The sequence below is a fragment of the Equus caballus genome, chromosome 10 (assembly GCF_041296265.1).
Source record: "Equus caballus isolate H_3958 breed thoroughbred chromosome 10, TB-T2T, whole genome shotgun sequence".
NCBI lineage: Eukaryota > Metazoa > Chordata > Mammalia > Perissodactyla > Equidae > Equus > Equus caballus.
This window is the reverse complement of record NC_091693.1, coordinates 9,615,580-9,631,853: the sequence shown is the minus strand read 5'-3', so window position 1 is coordinate 9,631,853 and position 16,274 is coordinate 9,615,580. Positions and strand designations below refer to the sequence as shown.

General features: G+C 56.8%; 1 protein-coding gene across 4 annotated transcripts in view; it reads right to left on the bottom strand.

Annotated features, from left to right (window-relative positions):
- RYR1 (ryanodine receptor 1) overlaps positions 1-16,274 on the bottom strand; it is a 106,386-nt gene that overhangs the window by 3,262 nt on the left and 86,850 nt on the right. For all 4 annotated transcript variants that reach the window (XM_023649662.2, XM_070224377.1, XM_023649663.2 and 1 more), the window contains 11 exons: positions 12,205-12,546; positions 8,869-9,675; positions 8,063-8,127; positions 7,321-7,477; positions 6,227-6,313; positions 4,937-5,188; positions 4,021-4,151; positions 2,268-2,310; positions 961-1,091; positions 800-860; positions 156-302 (listed from right to left, as the gene is read on the bottom strand). In XM_023649662.2, coding sequence (XP_023505430.2) covers positions 156-302; positions 800-860; positions 961-1,091; positions 2,268-2,310; positions 4,021-4,151; positions 4,937-5,188; positions 6,227-6,313; positions 7,321-7,477; positions 8,063-8,127; positions 8,869-9,675; positions 12,205-12,546 — 2,223 coding nt within the window. The remainder of the gene's footprint in view (positions 1-155; positions 303-799; positions 861-960; positions 1,092-2,267; positions 2,311-4,020; positions 4,152-4,936; positions 5,189-6,226; positions 6,314-7,320; positions 7,478-8,062; positions 8,128-8,868; positions 9,676-12,204; positions 12,547-16,274) is intronic.

Genomic DNA, 16,274 nt, shown 5'->3' with positions numbered 1-16,274 from the left:
CCTGATGGCGGTTCAGCCCCTGTGGCCCTCCCTCTGGGATCTCGCTCCCCACACCCACCCTGGCTCAGCCCACCGAGCCTCACCCCTCCAGCTCTACCCAGATGCCTAGCTCGTCCCTGCCAGGCTCACACCCCTCGGTCAGGCCCTCTCCACACCTGTTTCCCATTGTGGGTGACGGAGGAGAGGATGGTGCGCAGCGTCTTGACCCCCATGGCGATGTCCAGGAGGTGGGCAGCAAAGAAGAAGTTGTTGTAGTGTCCCAGGAGGGACATCACCATGTACCAGCCCAGGTAGAGGAAAGACTGTGGACACACAGGGTCCGGTGTCAGGGAAGCCGGCAGGACTCATGGGGAGCACTCCAGGAGGTCAGGGAGCACTCCAGGGGTCAGGGAGCACTCCAGGGGTCAGGGAGCACTCAGGGAGGTCAGGGAGCCCCCTGGGAAACAGGGCACTCAGGGGGTCTGGGAACATTCAAGAGCCCTGGGAGTGCTCTGGGAGTCAGGTGCCAGCTCTGGCTAGGGAGTATTTGGAGGATGGGGAGCACTCTGGAGTAAGGAGTACTCTGGGTGAGAAGCCCCCTGGGAGGAGCTGAGGAACTCTCTGCAGAAGGACATCATCTGGGAATTCAACAGCACTCTGGGGATAAGGCACCGTGGGGCGGGGGGCAGAGGGTTCCCTAGGATCAGAGGGGTGCAGGGGCTCAAGAGTCAGTTGCCGGTCAGGATACGGGGGTGGAGTCCCCAAGCCTCCTAGGGCCCTTCTCCTGTGGTCCCTCCCCAACCTGCGGGCCCTTCCTCACATTGTCTGTGAAGATGACCCCGAATTTCCAGATCTGGTACTTGACGTCGATGGACATGAGCCTGTGTGGGGCAGGGGAAGAGGGATGGCCAGATGCCTGGGGCTCAGACCCGGCCACCCGCCCTGCCTGCCCCAGGCCTGCACAGGGCCGTCGCGGCTCACCAGGTGAGCAGCCCCGGCGGTGGCTCAGGCTTGCGCTCATTGTGGGCCGTGATCACCAGTGTGGCCAGATCCATGCCCAGCAGCTCGGCGATCCGCTCCCGCCCATAGATGTCCCCATGCTTGTCCAGGACCTGCACAGGAGAGCGCAGGGCCATGCAGACACCGCTGGAGTGGGGGAGGGCCTGGGGACACGCTGAACTTTGTGTGAGAAATTGGGGGTGCATTTTTCTGAGGAAAAGGGCCAGAGCTTTCTTCAGCTCCTCAGGGCAAGAGGCCAAAAGTGATAAAGTTCTAGCTGATCATTAGCGAAATTAATTGAGATAATTTATGATCATTAGGCAAATAAACAAGGAATTCTATATAATTGGGCCCCCTGTCATCTATGAATTTATCTCCTTCCCTCTCTCACTCTGCTTCAGCCAACTGGCTTCCTCTCAGTTCCTCCAATACACCAGGCACATTCCTGCCCCGGGGCCTTTGCACCAGCTGTTCCCCCTGCCTAGGACATTCTTCCCCTAGATTTCCACCTGGCTCACTCCTTCACCTCCTTATCAATTAGTGTGACATTTTCTGACCACCCTATCTGAAAGAGCAACCTCTCCCGGTGGGCGCGCATGCACACACACACACACACACACACACACACTGCCCATCCCTCTCCACTGCTCTATTTCTTCTGTAGCACTTATCACTCCTTGACGTTATAAACGTGTTCAGCATCTGTCTTTCCAACTCAAATGTCAGAATCACTGTTGTTTCCTGCTGGATTCCAGGCCCCTAAGACGGTTCCTGGCACACAGTGGGTGCTCAATAAACATCTGTTGAGTGAATGAACCATCGTAACAGCTAACACTTGTCTAGTGTTTTTCTATGTGCCAGATACTGCTCACATAGTAGGTCATGTAATCCTGACAACACCCTAGGATTACCTCACTTTGCATATGAAGGAAACTGAGGCATTTCTGAAAGGATGACACAGCTACGAGTAAAAAAGTGGACAATCTGACCCCAGAGCCTGGGTGCTTAAAATAACACACCTCCCTCCCTCCCTCATAACTCATGTTTCCTGAGTGCTCCCTCTGTGCCAGGCATCTGCTGTGCTCCTGACACCTGTCATGTCTTTCGAGAGAGGGAAGTGGGGTTTTCATGCCCGTTTCCAGATGGGTAAACTGAGGTGCTGCTCAGCCACACAAGCCCTGTGCCCGAGGTAGCACACAAAGCAAGTGCTTGACAGGGCCAGGATGGCCGGTGGCAGCAGTGGACGCAGCCCGGGAGGCCCTCCCACCTCCCCATCCACATCCTCTCACCTTCCGCTTGACAAACTTGTCCCAGTAGTTGCTGGGGAAGGACCTGCCGAGGGAGAGACGGCGAGATGTTAGGGCAGAGGGAACAGGAGCCACCAGCCAGGCCAGGGGGGTTGAACTTCCAAGGCGTTTCTTACAGGGCCCCCCACCCCCACCCCACAGTGGGGTCGCATCTCACTCGGGGTCAGGCTCTAAAGCCCCCAAGCCAGGCAGAGTTGGCCCAAGGTCAACCACCATCCCCACAGCCATCTTTGTTGGAGCCAGCTAAGGCAGGGGCTTGCATTCAGAGCCGGGTGTGCAAAAAACCACAGAGGTCCACCGGGGTGGGGGGTGGTTCTTGCGTGTGAAGGGTGGGAGGAGTCCCAGCCAGCAGCCTGACTCTGCTCCAGCTGCGGGCGAACCATGTGCCTTCTCACACCATTTCGCTTAATTTTCCTTGATGATTCTGGCTCTTTATTTACCAGTTTTCTGAATGACGAGTTGGTGTGCTAACCCCCCGAAAAGGGGGCCAATGAATTTTGCTTTAGGGGAGGGCAAGGAGGCTGGAGCGGAGGTTTATTAGGAATCTGGGGATTGGGACCTATCCGACGGGTGGAGGTACGTTGCACCATCCGTCTTTATTGATGCTCGAGTGGTCCCTGCATTGTCCAGCGGGAGCCCCTTCCAGCTGGTGGCTGGGTGCATTCAGCACGTCACCACTTTTCATCCAGCACATCCCCGCTTGATGACACGACAAGGGAATCCAGGCTCATCTGGCACTTCCCGCCCCGTCCCTGACCATCTGCCGCTTCTCCACGGAGCCTGGCTCCTCTTCGTGGAAAATGGCATTTGGAAGTCAAGGTCTTGCGCACGCGTCCCTGAATGTGTGTAAGTTACACGTGACTTTGATAGTGACAATGAGACGTAAGATGCGCTTGGTGTGGCTTCTCTCCCTTCCTCCTCACACCACCTCGACCAGGCAGGACCCCGCAGTCCGATAACTTCCAGTACTTATCTGGGACTTACTGTGCCCCAGAAGCTACATGAATCATTTAATCGTCACAAGATCCTCGTGAGGGCAACGCTATTATTTAAGTCTTTCGCCACTTCACAGATGAAGAAACTGAGGCACTACGAGCGGGGCAAAGTCGCTTGACCAAGAATTCCCAGCTAGGGTGTGGCCAACCTAGTATTTGAAGCTGTTGTTCTTATTCTAGAAATGTCCCCTCTAATGATGCAGCCCCACTGGAGGAACACAGGAAATGGGACTCTGGGGGAAAACGGAGTGGGCTGGGAGCACACTTTGGGGGTGCAGGGTCCCCCATATTGTCCTCACACACCTTCACTCCCTCTCCGGGCTCAGTTTAAAAACCACGTGATTTCATACTTCCCACTCCTGGCACCCAGGCAAGAGTCACACTTGAGGGCGGGGTTTAAAATGCAGGTTCCAGGGCGCCGCCCAGACTGGCTGAAGCAGAATCTCCCAGGCTGGGGCCCAGGAATGTCCACGCACCCCCCGCACCCCCACAGGGGCTTGCGTGCTCGGGAAATTGGTGTGTACTATGGAGAGGAGGACTGAGGCACGGGGAGAATGGGTTGGGACCGGCAGTGACTGGAACTCCAGCCTTTGAGGCCCAGGCCCGGACTGGAGCACGGGGAGAATGGGTTGGGACCGGCAGTGACTGGAACTCCAGCCTTTGAGGCCCAGGCCCGGACTGGAGCGGACAGTCAGCTCTGTTTCCCCCCACCCACGCCGAGGTGGGGGCTGGGCCCTTACGGCGTGTTGAGCACCAGTCGGTCCCACTGCCCCTTCACGTCGTCGTCCTCCGGCTGCTCCGTGATGTAGAGGCCGTCGAACTCCAGCTTTCGGGCCAGCTCCTTCTCCCGCTTAAAGATCACCAGGGGCACCTAGATTGTGCGGGTAGCAGAGGGGTGCGTGTCAGGTGCCTCAGGAAGCCACAGCCCCAGCAGGAGCCAGGAGACCTTGTTGGAGCCTGTGGGAGACCCCGCCCCACAGGGATCAGGGTAGTGATGGGGCAGTGCAGGCAGAACTGTCAGGGCTGAAGCGGGTGAACAACGGGATCACCCAGAAGTGGTGTCTGATGCAGCCCGGGGCTTCCCAAGGGAGGAGGGACGAATAAAACAGGCAGGCAGAAGGAAGTGGAAGTGGGGCAAAGCATTCCAGGCAGAGGGAACGGCATATGAAAAAGTTCTAAGCCAGAAGATCTCTGTGCATCCAGTAGTCGAGCATCCAGATTTGCTGCAACAGTCAGACCTCATGGGACCCAAATTGAGGCTCTCGTAACACGCCTTATGGGGCATCAGAAACCTCAGGCATAGCTGATGTCAGCATCCACATCCCCCCATTAGCAGCATGTTATGTCTGAGAGCCCACAGACCCAACAGATCTTAATTCTCCAACTGATGAATGCAGAAGTTAATATCCCCAGTGACGAATTTTGCCTCTTGATCCAAGAATTAACACAGTCACAAGAGCCGGCTCCTGAGCTGTGACCCACATCTGTTCCCAGTTCGAATGTCATCCTTGCTGAAGACCCAGATCCTGTACCCCGTACCCCAGCCCTTACCCTGATCCTGTCCCAACCACTTTGTGAGCCACTGGATCCTCTCAGCCAGTGCCGCCCGCCTCCCCCCCAAGAAGCCCCTGCCCCAGAGCCGTGGCCATGGCCCACCTTGAGACAGTTATAGCCAATGATGCAGAGAAACGCCACCAACGTGTGCAGCAGGCTCAGGCAACGCAAGGCAGGCTCCATGTAGCCCGTGCTCTCCTCCAGGAAGTAGTACACCATGTTCTCGTCCTCATCGCCCTCCGCCTCCTCACCGGCCCCTGAGCCCCAGCCAGAGCCGCCACCAGACCCTGCGCCTGACAAGTCCCCAGCTGCTGAGCCCTCCATGTCATCCTCCCCTGGTGGAGAGTCTGAGACCTGGAAGGGGCAGAGGTCAGTCAGGGCGGGGACCCTGGGGTCCTGGCACCTGGTCTGCCACACCCAGGACCCACTAACAGAATTATCAGCCTCCGTTCCTGAGGTTGGACCCGGCCCCTGTCAGATACGCTGTAGGTGGGGCTGTCAATCAAAATCAAGGGGCGGGCCCAGGACCCTAGCCAGCAAATCAGACTCAGACTCTGCCCGGGGAATTTGACTACTGTCCTGAATGACAGGAGGACTGAAAACAGAGTTGATTCATCTTGATAGTGGAGCCCTACAGAGACTGACCCTGATAGTAACACTAACACTAAAATTAGTAGTAGCCAACATTCACGTAGCACTTTCTATATGCCAGGTACTGTTCTAAGTGCTTTACGCATATTAATCCCCTTTTAATCCCCACAGCTCTAAGAGGCAGATGCTATTCTTATCCCATTTTACAGATGAGGAAATTGAGGCACCGAGAGGTTAGGCTCCTTGCCTACCATCACCCAGTCAGAGAGGTGGGGCCGGGATTCGATCCCACAGCAGCCACACTCTGCCCACTCTGCTCCCCTGCCTCTCTGTCCTGTTACCTAGATCCCTGGCAAGACCCCTAGAGTCCCCTTGTCCTTCAGGAGGCCTGGTTCTTAACCATTTCCTTCTATTCCATGAGCTGCCCATTTCCTCCTCCCCACAAATTCCTCTGTAGCTTATGTGAAAGCAAAGAAGCTTAACTGAACCAGAGGGTTACGGAGAGGTGAATGCCTGCACCCAGGGGCACAGGTCTGGCAAGTGGCAGAGCTGAGCATGGAGCCCAGAACAGGTTCTCCACTCTAACTCCCGCGGGCACTCAGGCATCTCCCGGATGGACCAGACACCCACACTCACCCCATGGGGGTCCCAAGACCCGGGTGTACAGCCTGAATCCTCTTGGGAACCCCGAGCCCAACACCATGTCCCTGGTGACCCACAGGGACCCTGAGAACCTGTCAGGAGCTCCCACCCCACGGCCGGGATAAGCACTCAATCCTCCTGGCCCCTCACAACCAGCACCTTATAAAACAGCAGGATGAAGTTGATGGCAAAAGCGAGGAAGAGAGCAAGGAACCGCAGGGTGTAAAAGTTCCGGGAGAGGTAGTTCTGAGATGAGGAGAGAAAGAGAGAGAGGGAGCTCACAGCCCGCCCACCTCCCTGGAGAATTCATCCCACCCTTCACCCACAGTCCAAGCCCCTGGGCGCTCAATACCTGGTCCCACCACCTCCCGTTTATTGAGGGCTTACTGTTTACCGAGACCCCGGCTAAGAGCTTTTTATTCGCAGGAACCTGTTCGATTCTCCCCACAACCCTGCGAAGTGGGTGCTGCTGATACGCCCACTTTACAGAGGAGGAAACAGAGGCTCCAGGAGGTGGGATGTCTCGCTCCAGGTCACAGAGCCAAGAAGTGGCAGACCTGGGGTCCGAAGCCAGGCAGTCACGCTCCAGGGGCCATGCTCCTGACCGCTCTGCCATGCTGCTTCCCGTGTGAAGTGACGCCATCTGCCTCCCCCAGGCAGAGGACACCCACTTCCATTTCTCCCTTCCTCTTTTTCTCTCTGCCCTTCTCTCCGTCCCTCATTCTTCTCGTGAACCCTCTATGTCGGGCTGGGCCCGGAGAGGAGACAGGATGGGTGGAGCCCTGGGCCCTGCTCTCCCCAACGCCTGCCCCTCTTCCCGGCCTGGATGAGGGTATAAGTCCTCCGTCCCACAGGAGGAGCTGGGGCCGCAGCGGGGGCTCCCACCCAAAGGCTGGGAGCCAAGAAACAGCCATGGTGGGAGCAACAGAGCCACGGCCTCAGCTGGATTCAGCCCTGGATAGAGGATGGGGGTGGGAGATGCAGATGGCCCCGGATGAGCAAAGGTGTGGAGGTGGGAATAAGGACCATGGGCGGGAGATGCAGAGGAGCCAAGAGGGGACCACTTGAAAACGCTGCCCTGTGTCCAGGCCCTGGCTCTGTCTGGAGACTTCTCTGCCCTCTCCCTGGCCTGGCTTCCTCTCAGGGATGAGGCTGGCGCAGGCGAGCTCAAGAGCAGGGTGGGGAGGAGAGGTGGGATGAACATTGGGGCCTTGGGGGAGGGGAACTGCAGCGCGCCCTTGCTCGGTCCTCACCAAGAACTTCACCCTCTGCACCTCCAGTTCTGCCCAGAATTCCAGGCCCCCACCTCTGGCTTCCTCCTTCTTTGGAGGGGGTGGGGGAGGGGCTTCTGCCTTCTTGGGGGGCTCTGGTGGGGGTTCAGGGACTTCTTCTTTCTCCCCATTCTCAGCGCTGCAGGACAGGACACAGAGAGAGTGAGGAGGTGCCTGGGCAACGCGTTCATTCGTTCGTTCATTCAAAGCCGAGCACTGGGGGCCACCCCACGACTGGCCCAGGGCTAGATGGTGCTGGGGACATAGTGATGAGACAGCCTCAGGCCCTGTCTCATGGGGCTCCAGGCCAATGGGGTACACACCTGTGAGCAGGCAGTGGCAGCCCAGAGTGGTCAGGGCTAGGACGGGGGAAGCTCAGGGGGTTGTGGGAGACAAGAGGAGACACCTCTTCAACTTGGGGGGGGTGGTGGTGTCAAGGTAGGATTCCTGGAGAAGGGGACACATGAGCCAAAATGGGCTGGAGGAGGAAGACTGAGATGAAGCTTGGGGGACGGTGTTCCCGGCGGAGGGAACAGCCCATACCAGGGCCTGGGGGAAGACAGGAGCGTTCATCTCTCTACTCCCTGTCACAGAGGCCCTCCTCTGGGCCTGGCCCTGGGCTGGGCGATGCTGAGGACACAGAGTCCCCAGGACAGCCTCAGGCCCTGACCTCAGGAGGCTCCCAGGCCAGGAGGGAGGCAGTGATAGGGGCCGGGCCACTCACTCGGCTTTCTCGGGCTCGGGCTCTGGCTCTGGTTCCGGAGGCAGCTGCTCTTCCTCTCCATCCACCTGGCGGCAGAGCAAGCATCAGGACGAGCCCCAGCCCAGCGCCCCTCAGTGCTGCCCGCCTGCTCCTCTCCATGTCCCTTTCTGGTCATTTCCCCTGGGCAATCTAAGCTCTGCGCTCTCCCCACCAGAAGGAGGAGGGCTTACGATTCTCATTCTACAGAGGGGAAACTGAGGCTCAGAGAGGTGGAGCACTGAGCCCAAACCACTGTGCAGGCTCAGGCTGACTCCAAGTGGGGTGCTTCTCCCTCAGTTTCCCATCACCTTGACAACCGCACTCCCGTGGCCCGCATCCCGCGAGGGGCTGAGGATGCTTTAGGGGCCTGGGTCCTGTGGGCTACTTCATTCCCGGTAACCATCTGTCTCTCTGCAGGCCTTTTCCAGCGTCCCCGGCCCTATCTCGGTTCTTTTTAGCTCCTGGTCCCCTTTCCCCTCTAATTTGGTCTCTGGCTCCAGATCTCTCTTTCTCTATCACTCCCAGAAACACGACCTTTGTCACCGCAAGCCTCTCTCTAGGTCTTCATCACTGAGTCCATTTCTCTCTCTCTCTGGGTGTCTCTCTGTCTTTCTCTGCCTCTCTGTGCGTCTCTCTGGGTGCGTGTCTCTGTGCGCCCATCTCTCAGGCTCGCTCTCCGCCGTTTCTCTCTCCCCTCTCTGCGCATCTCCACCCACCTGTCTCTCAGAGTTTGTCTTCTCTCCTCCTACCCCCAATCTCTCCAAAACCCCGAAGCCCTGCGTTCTCACCCCCAGCTTCCTCTTGAGGATGGGGGAGCCCTCGGGCGTGGGCGGCTCCGCCGGCGTCGTGTCACCCATGTCCCCGAGGCCGCCCCCCCCTTCGGGCCGGAAGGGGCCCCCCTCGGCCACGGCCACGGCTCCGTCGGCGCCTCCCGGGACGGCCTCGTGCACCGCCACCTCCTCGTCGCCCGCGCCCTCCGCCGCGTCTCCTGCGCCCTCGCCGGCGCCCTCGCCGTCCGCGTCGCCCCCGGGCCCGGCCGGCTGCTCGCCGTGCACCTCGTCGCTCGTGGGGTCGGGCATGCCGGCCAGGAGCTCGGTCACCGTCACCTTCTTGGCTCCCTCCACCAGCCCGCCGCCGAAGAGCGAGCCCCAGAGCAGGCGCAGCGCACCCTTAGCCGCTCCCGCGCCCGCCGCGCCCGCGCGCGCCATCGCCGCCCAGAGCAGCGCCGCCACCGCGGTGGCCGCCTCGCGCGCCGTGAGCCGCCGCAGCCGCCGCACGCGCCGCCGCAGGCTCCGGTAGCTGAGGCCCCGCAGGGCCCGGGTCGCCGCCGCCGCCAGGCTGGCCGAGACCCCCGCCGCCGCCGTGGCCGCCGCGCCCTCGGGCCCCGCCGCGCCCTCCTCCGCGCCCTCGACGGCCGCCTCGGCCGCGCCCTCGTCCTCGTCCTCCTCCGGCTCGCCCTCGGGCTCCGAGATGCGCGCGGCGATCTGCATCTCGAAGATGGTGTCCTCGCAGAAGCTCACGAACAGCTCCATCTTCTCCGACTCGCCGCCCTCGTTCACCACGTCGAAGATGAACTGGCGCTTGGACTCCTTGACCTGCGGTGGGGACGGAGGGGCGCGATGGGGCCCGGCGACAACAGCCAGGGCGGCTGCACGTGCTCGCTGCGGCTGCCGCTGTTCTGGACACACGGTGGTGGATTTTCCTATTAATAGCAAACCTAGACAGCGCAGGCTGCAGGCGCTCTTGCGAGGGCGTCCCTCGGGCCAGGCCCTGTTGCGAGCATTTTACACAGATGGGCTCATTTACTCCTCACCAACAATCCTAGAGGGAGGGGCTCTTAGGCCCATTTCACGGATGAGTAAACGGACGCCCGGAAGGTCCCGTGCCCAGGGTGGCGCAGCTGAGAGGTGGTAGATGTGGGATTCGAACTCCCAACAAGCTGGCTGCAGAATCGATGTTTCTAGCTCCTTTGAGAGATGGAGCGTCGTGGCTGAGGGCAAAGGTCCTCCTGCCAGCCAGCCTGCCTGGGCTCGGATCCTGATTCTGCTACTGAGCAGCTGCGTGATTTACACCTAACCCTCTGGGCCTGAGTTTCCCCTTCTGTAAATTAGGGGGTAATGCTAGGACCGACATTATAGGGTTGGTGTGAGGATTAAATGAGTTAATAGATGCTGAGGGATTTGAACAGCACCTGGGGCCTAATAAATACTGTCCAGTGTTCGCTATTATTATACAGCTGCATGAGTGCTCGAGGCCCACGTGGCTTAAACGGAATCCTGACCAGGAGAGTGGGAATGGGAAGGGGTGAGAAGGCAGAAGTGGGTGTCTGGAGGAATAAACTAAGGGGAAGAGTGTGCACCTGGGGAGCACGTGACAGGTGGGGAGGGGGGTGGAGCTCCTACAGCGCCTACAAGAGTGTGAAGGGCCAGTGGTGAACCGGGGCTTCCTGCAGGATGCAGCAGACATCCTGGGGGCAAGGATGGTGTGACCGCTTTCATGCCAGATTGGGTGGCTGAGTACACAGCGGTGCCCCAAGGGACACAGGGGAGTGTGCAAAGTCTTGAGGGTTCTGTGGAGTATGTGAGGGGGCTGATGTGCAGGAGCCTTGTGAGAGGGCACCAGGGGCTACAGGAGGAACCAGGCACGAGGAGGACGTGGCGCATGGGAGGATGTGGGCAGTGTGCAACCACATGGGGCTCAGTGTGCACAGCAGACGTGGGCCCACAGGGCAGGCAGGCAAGGGCCTGGGGCCAAAATTCTTGGGGGAGTGTTAGTGTGTAGGGGTCTATTATTCATAGAGTCAGTGCATGTGAGGCAGGCATGAGTGTGCAAGTGAACCCAGGAGTCAGTGCAGGAGGGCCTGGCACATGAGGACAGGGCTCAGTGTGGAATGTGAGCCCGGGTGTGCCTGAGCCAGGCATCACTGAGGAGGCAACAGGAGGGGCCCAGTTGTTGAAGAGATGATGGGAGTGCAAGCCTCATGGGGTACAAGTGTGAGATGGGAAGGAGCGTGCAAGAGCACGTGGGAGGAGTGTGCAGGTGCCTGGGGCATCTGAGGAACGAAAGGGAAGTGTGAGTACAAGGGGCATATGAAGGGGAGGCCGGCTGGGCGTGCAGCGTGAGTGTGAGCAGGAGGGCCGCTAGGCAGCAGGGGCAGGGCTGGGGGTGAGCGTGTGTGTGGGGGGCCATGTGGGAGCGGGAGAGCGGGGCATGGGAACCACATGCAAGCTAAGTATGTGAGGTGGGCTGGGGACGTGCCAGGGCCACACGAGTGTACTCTTGGGGCAAGTGAATACATAAGGGGCATTCAACATTTGTGGGCTGGGTATCTGGGGAGCCGAGACAGGGCACTTTAGGCTAGGGAGAAGACCTGGCCACCAGGGGCACACGGGGGCTCTTGTGGGTGAGCTGGAGAGGGTGGTCCAAGTGTGCGTGGGTGTGCCAGGGCTTCCGTGAGGAGGTGAATGAGTGAGAAGTAGACAAGAATATAATGTGCCGAGGCCGCATCCTCAGAGTGAGTGTGCAAGAGCTGTGCACCCACATGTGGGCCCAGAGTAAGTGGGATGGACGCTGTGTGCTAGAACCTCAGAGGGCATCTGGGGGCATATGCAGTGACTGGTGAGGTATGGGCCAGCATACCAGGGCATCCCAGAGCCCCCCAAAGTGAGTGTGCAAAAGAGTAGGCGTGGGTAGGCCAGGGTCAAGAGAGGGCACACCACAAGCTGCTGGGAAGGTGAGCAAGAGGTGTACAACCATGTACTCCAGGGTGTGGGTGTGGTTACATCAGGACTAGGGCATGCCAGAGCTCCCAGGGTGAGTGTGCAAGAGGTAGGCATGGTGTACCAGCAGCCACAGTGCGGGCATACCAACGCTGCTGCATGTACATTCATGCGTTGACCAAGTCTGCAGGAGGTAGGCGTGGGAGAACCAGGGATGTGCAGGGGCACAGCAGGGCCCATAAAAAGTGTGTAAAAGGGTGTGCATTGCAGAAGCAGAGCAAGGGCCCACCAGGGTCTGCAGAGCAGATGTGCAAAGCATGCACAGCCCCTTGAGGGGTCCAAGCATGCGAGGAGCATGCCCCAAAGCCTTGGGAGGCGAGCATGCACGAGCGCAGGTCCGCCGACCTGGGGCATCTCCCACTGGGCGCGGTTGGTCTCCGAGATCTCGAAGTAGATGCGTTCGATGCGGCGCGAGGCGCCCATGATCTCGATGCGGCCCAGGTAGGGCCGGAAGTACTCCAGGATGCTCTCGGCCAGCTCGAGGAAGTTGCGCAGGCGCGGGTCGTGCGGCACGTGCTCCGACAGGTTGGTCAGCAGCACCGCCACATTGAAGCCGATGTCGCGGGCCGGCTCCTGGAAGCGGTTGGCGAACTCCTCGAAATCGATCATCTCGTTCTCATCCGCCTCGGAGCACGAAAGCAGGAACTGGATTTCCGGAGCAGTGAACTGCTTCTGGCTGTCCATGGCCTGGGGAGTGGGAAGGGATGGGCGGGGGAGGTCAGAGGGCCGCCCGGGGAGCCTGGATGCTGTTCTTAACATAACTATGGACTTTTCATAGAGGGAGAAACGTCCAGAATCGTATAACCAGCACCTAAGGGGATACCCAGCAGGTTGGCACCAGCAAGGCTGTACCAGCCATGAAAATACTGAAATGCTGCATTTCAATAAAGCTGAGCCGCCACCCACTGTAAGAGACTTTCCATTTTCAGAGATGGTAAGATGTGAATTGATGAGAGTCAGCACCTGTGTAGCAACTGGTAAAGAGATGTTGCCCCAGCTCTCTATGTGTCATCCAGGTGTGCCCCTGCAGCCCTGCTCTCCACCCTTCCTCCCCCCGTCCGTGGCACCTGTTGTCTGCATCAGAGGCTCTCTTGGCCCTCTGGCTTCAGGTGGGGTCCGTTCAGTTGGGGGTCAGGCAGCGGGAGGAGAATGGGGCGATGGCACTTCTCTCCCAGGCCTCCTCCTTCTGCCGGCGGTGTCCCTCACTCAGAGGTCTGTCCTGCAGCCCTGCCCCAGTGCAGCTCCTTCCGTCTCCCAGTTAGGTAACTAACTGAGACAATTAGTCAGGCCCCTCAAGGCTGGGCCCCAACGGCTACATGCCACCACCTCTGCCCCTCCCCCAAGCCCCTTTGCCCCCTTCCTATTTCCAGCAACTAAATGATTGACACCTGACACAGTGGAGGCCTCTAAATTTCAAACTGAAACAAACTGGCATGTGCCCATCACCCCAGAATTAAATGCTCATAGTGATATATAGGTATATATATTTTGTATGCAAGGGTTCACCCTAAGCTAATATCTGTTGCCAATCTTTTTTTTTTTTTTCCTCCCAAAGCCCAGTGCACAGTTGTATATCCTAGTTGTAAATCCTTCTAGTTCTTCCATGTGAGCCACCACCACAGCTTGGCAACTGACAGACAGGTGGTGTGGTTCTGTGACTCAGAACTGAACCTTGGGCTGCCAAAGCAATGAGACAGCCGAACTTTAACCGCTAGCCCATCAGGGCTGGCTTGACATATTTTTTTCAAATACTTTTTTTTTAACAACTAAAACATTACAGGTGCGAGTGGAGCCCTCTGTGCATCCTTCTCTTGCTTCATTCCCCCCACCCACCCCACGGTAACCACTATCCTGCAGTTGGCATAGCCTTCCAAATGTGTCAATATTTCTCTTACCTCTATCTCACCATTTCTCACAAAAAAACAGATAGTGTCCTGTGCAATTTTTGATTTAAAGAATTGCTATTAAAATCATGTCATTCGAAACCTGCTTTTTTTTCATTCAACTGTATGTTTTCAAGATCCAGCCATGTTGCTATAGAGATCAAATGAATTCATTTTCACTGCTGTGTAGTATTCCTGTTTTATAAATAGAAGACTCTATCAATTCCTCTGATGATGGACATTTAGGTTGTTTCCAGTATTTTACCTTACAGACAACACTTTCATAGAACATTCTTGTGCTGATATCCTAGGCACTTTTTGCAAGAGGTCCCCTAGGGCAGTTTTGAAATGTTTTGACCATAGTAAGAATGCATTTTACAATGTGACCCAAAAAAAAAGTTTTCACGACACAATTCTGACTTTTGCTGTGCAACACGCTCTGCAATGTTCTAGTCTATTTTGTTTTCAAAGATGCTGGTCATGACTTCACTAGATTAATTTCGTGACCTACAGATGTGTTGCAACCTGCAGTTTGAGAAATGCTGCTCTGGGGTATGAACAGAAGCGAAATTTTCTGGCTCTAAAAAGTGCTTTGTAGCCAAGAACTTTGCAAAATGCTTTCTAAATGAGTAACGTGCTTTGCAAGTCATGAAGGGCAAGTCTTGAAACCACAGAGCGTGGAGACATAATCACACAGGAACTCCTCACCTTCTACCCTCACTCCGCCAACTTGCCTTCTCCCCTTATGATGCAGTGTGACACTGCCCCTCCTGAAAGCCACCATCCCCCCACTAATGTCCCGGGACTCCATCCTCTCCATTCAGTCCTGGACTCGACTCTTGGGATTTGCTGCTCTCTCTTTGTCATCATCCATTAGCCCACCCCCTTCTTTTGAAACACTTTCTTCTCTGCCTGCTGTCAGTTTATCTTCCAGATCTCTAAGGGCTGCAGGGGTTGAGTGGTTTCAGGCTTGGAATTTGCACCCCTCTCTTGAGATAAGCACTCTCCATGGAGATACCATTGAGGCCCGAGGCTCTGAATGCCATCCCACACCAACGACCACCAAGATTACATCCCAGCCCTGACTGCTCTCCAGAACCCACTTACAGCTGCAGCTCTACCTGACATTTCTTTGTGGATCTCTCCCCCAAACTGGAAATGGCCAAAACTGAACTCTTGATTTCAGAACCTCTCCTCCCACAGTCTTAGCCATCTCAGGAATAGCATCACCACCCACCCACTCCAGGTGCTTAAGCTAAAATCTTTGAGTCATCCTTGGCTCTTCTCTTTTATCTCCACCCACCCCTGATCCATCAGCAAATCTGTCAGCTCTGCTTTCAACAGATCTAGACCCACAATCTGGCCCCCATCCTGGTTTTGTCCCCCATCGTCTCCCATTGGGCCATCACAGCAACCTCCTCCCTGGTCCTCTTGCTCCCTGTCTGTCCCCACATGCAGCTGGAGGGACCCTGTAAACATGTGAGCCAGACCACATCCTTCCCCTGCTCAGAGTCCTGCCTTGGCTCCATCTCATTCAGGTTAAATGTCAAAGTCCTCCTTGCAGCCAGCCAGGCCCGCCCTCTCTCATCTCTCAGACTTTATTTCTTCCTCTCTCCTCCACAGCAGCCCTCTCCAGCCACATTGGCCTTCTTTGCATCCCTCTCATTCCCAGCTTTCAGCATTTACACTTGCCGTCCCCAGGGCCCGGGATGCCACAACCTCCCCAACTTCACATGGTACCTCTCAGCTCTCAGCTTCAGCGTCCTCTTCTAGAAAGGTCTTTCCCGACCACCCAGTGTACGGGGCTCACTCCACCCCTGCTCTTTTGCATGCCACCCTGCTCATTTCTTTCAGACCACAGATTATAACATGACATTACTTTGGTTATTTACTTATTTTCCCCCGCCCATCCCCACTGGGCTGGCTATCAGCTCTGAGGGTGGGCTCTGCGTTGCCTGCCGCTGCATACAGTAGCTGCTTAATACATATTTGTCAAATGTACTCAGCACCTTGAAAACTGAGAAGAGTTTTTAACGGTTCCAATTTTTGAAAATTAAAAAGTCCTTTAAAAAAAAAATCCTGAACTTGTCTTTTAAACCATCAAGAAACTCAAAAGTGTGGTGTAAAATACAAGATTTGTAAAGAGTTTGGGAAATCATATGATGTTTCATGTTTGGGAAATCAAATGAGGTCTGGTAAGTGGTCAAACATATAGAAATGAGGATATTGCCATTTCGCAGTCTCTAATGAGCGAATGTGGGAATTGAACAGCAGTGGCTGCTGATGTCACAAAAGGAGAGATGTCAGGACAGGCTGTGCCTCCTCATGGATTATGTACACAGTACCACAAAGGAAGGCGCTGGCAAAACCAAAAACAAATACCCCAAATCTGAATCACATTGAGCTTCTTGAGCTCAGTCCCAGTTTACGGGAAACACAGGGGACAGTGGGACACATTAAGTGACACCACAAGGATGCACCCACCAGACCCAGACTCTGGAAACTCTACCATGAGGACGGCACCACCAGTGA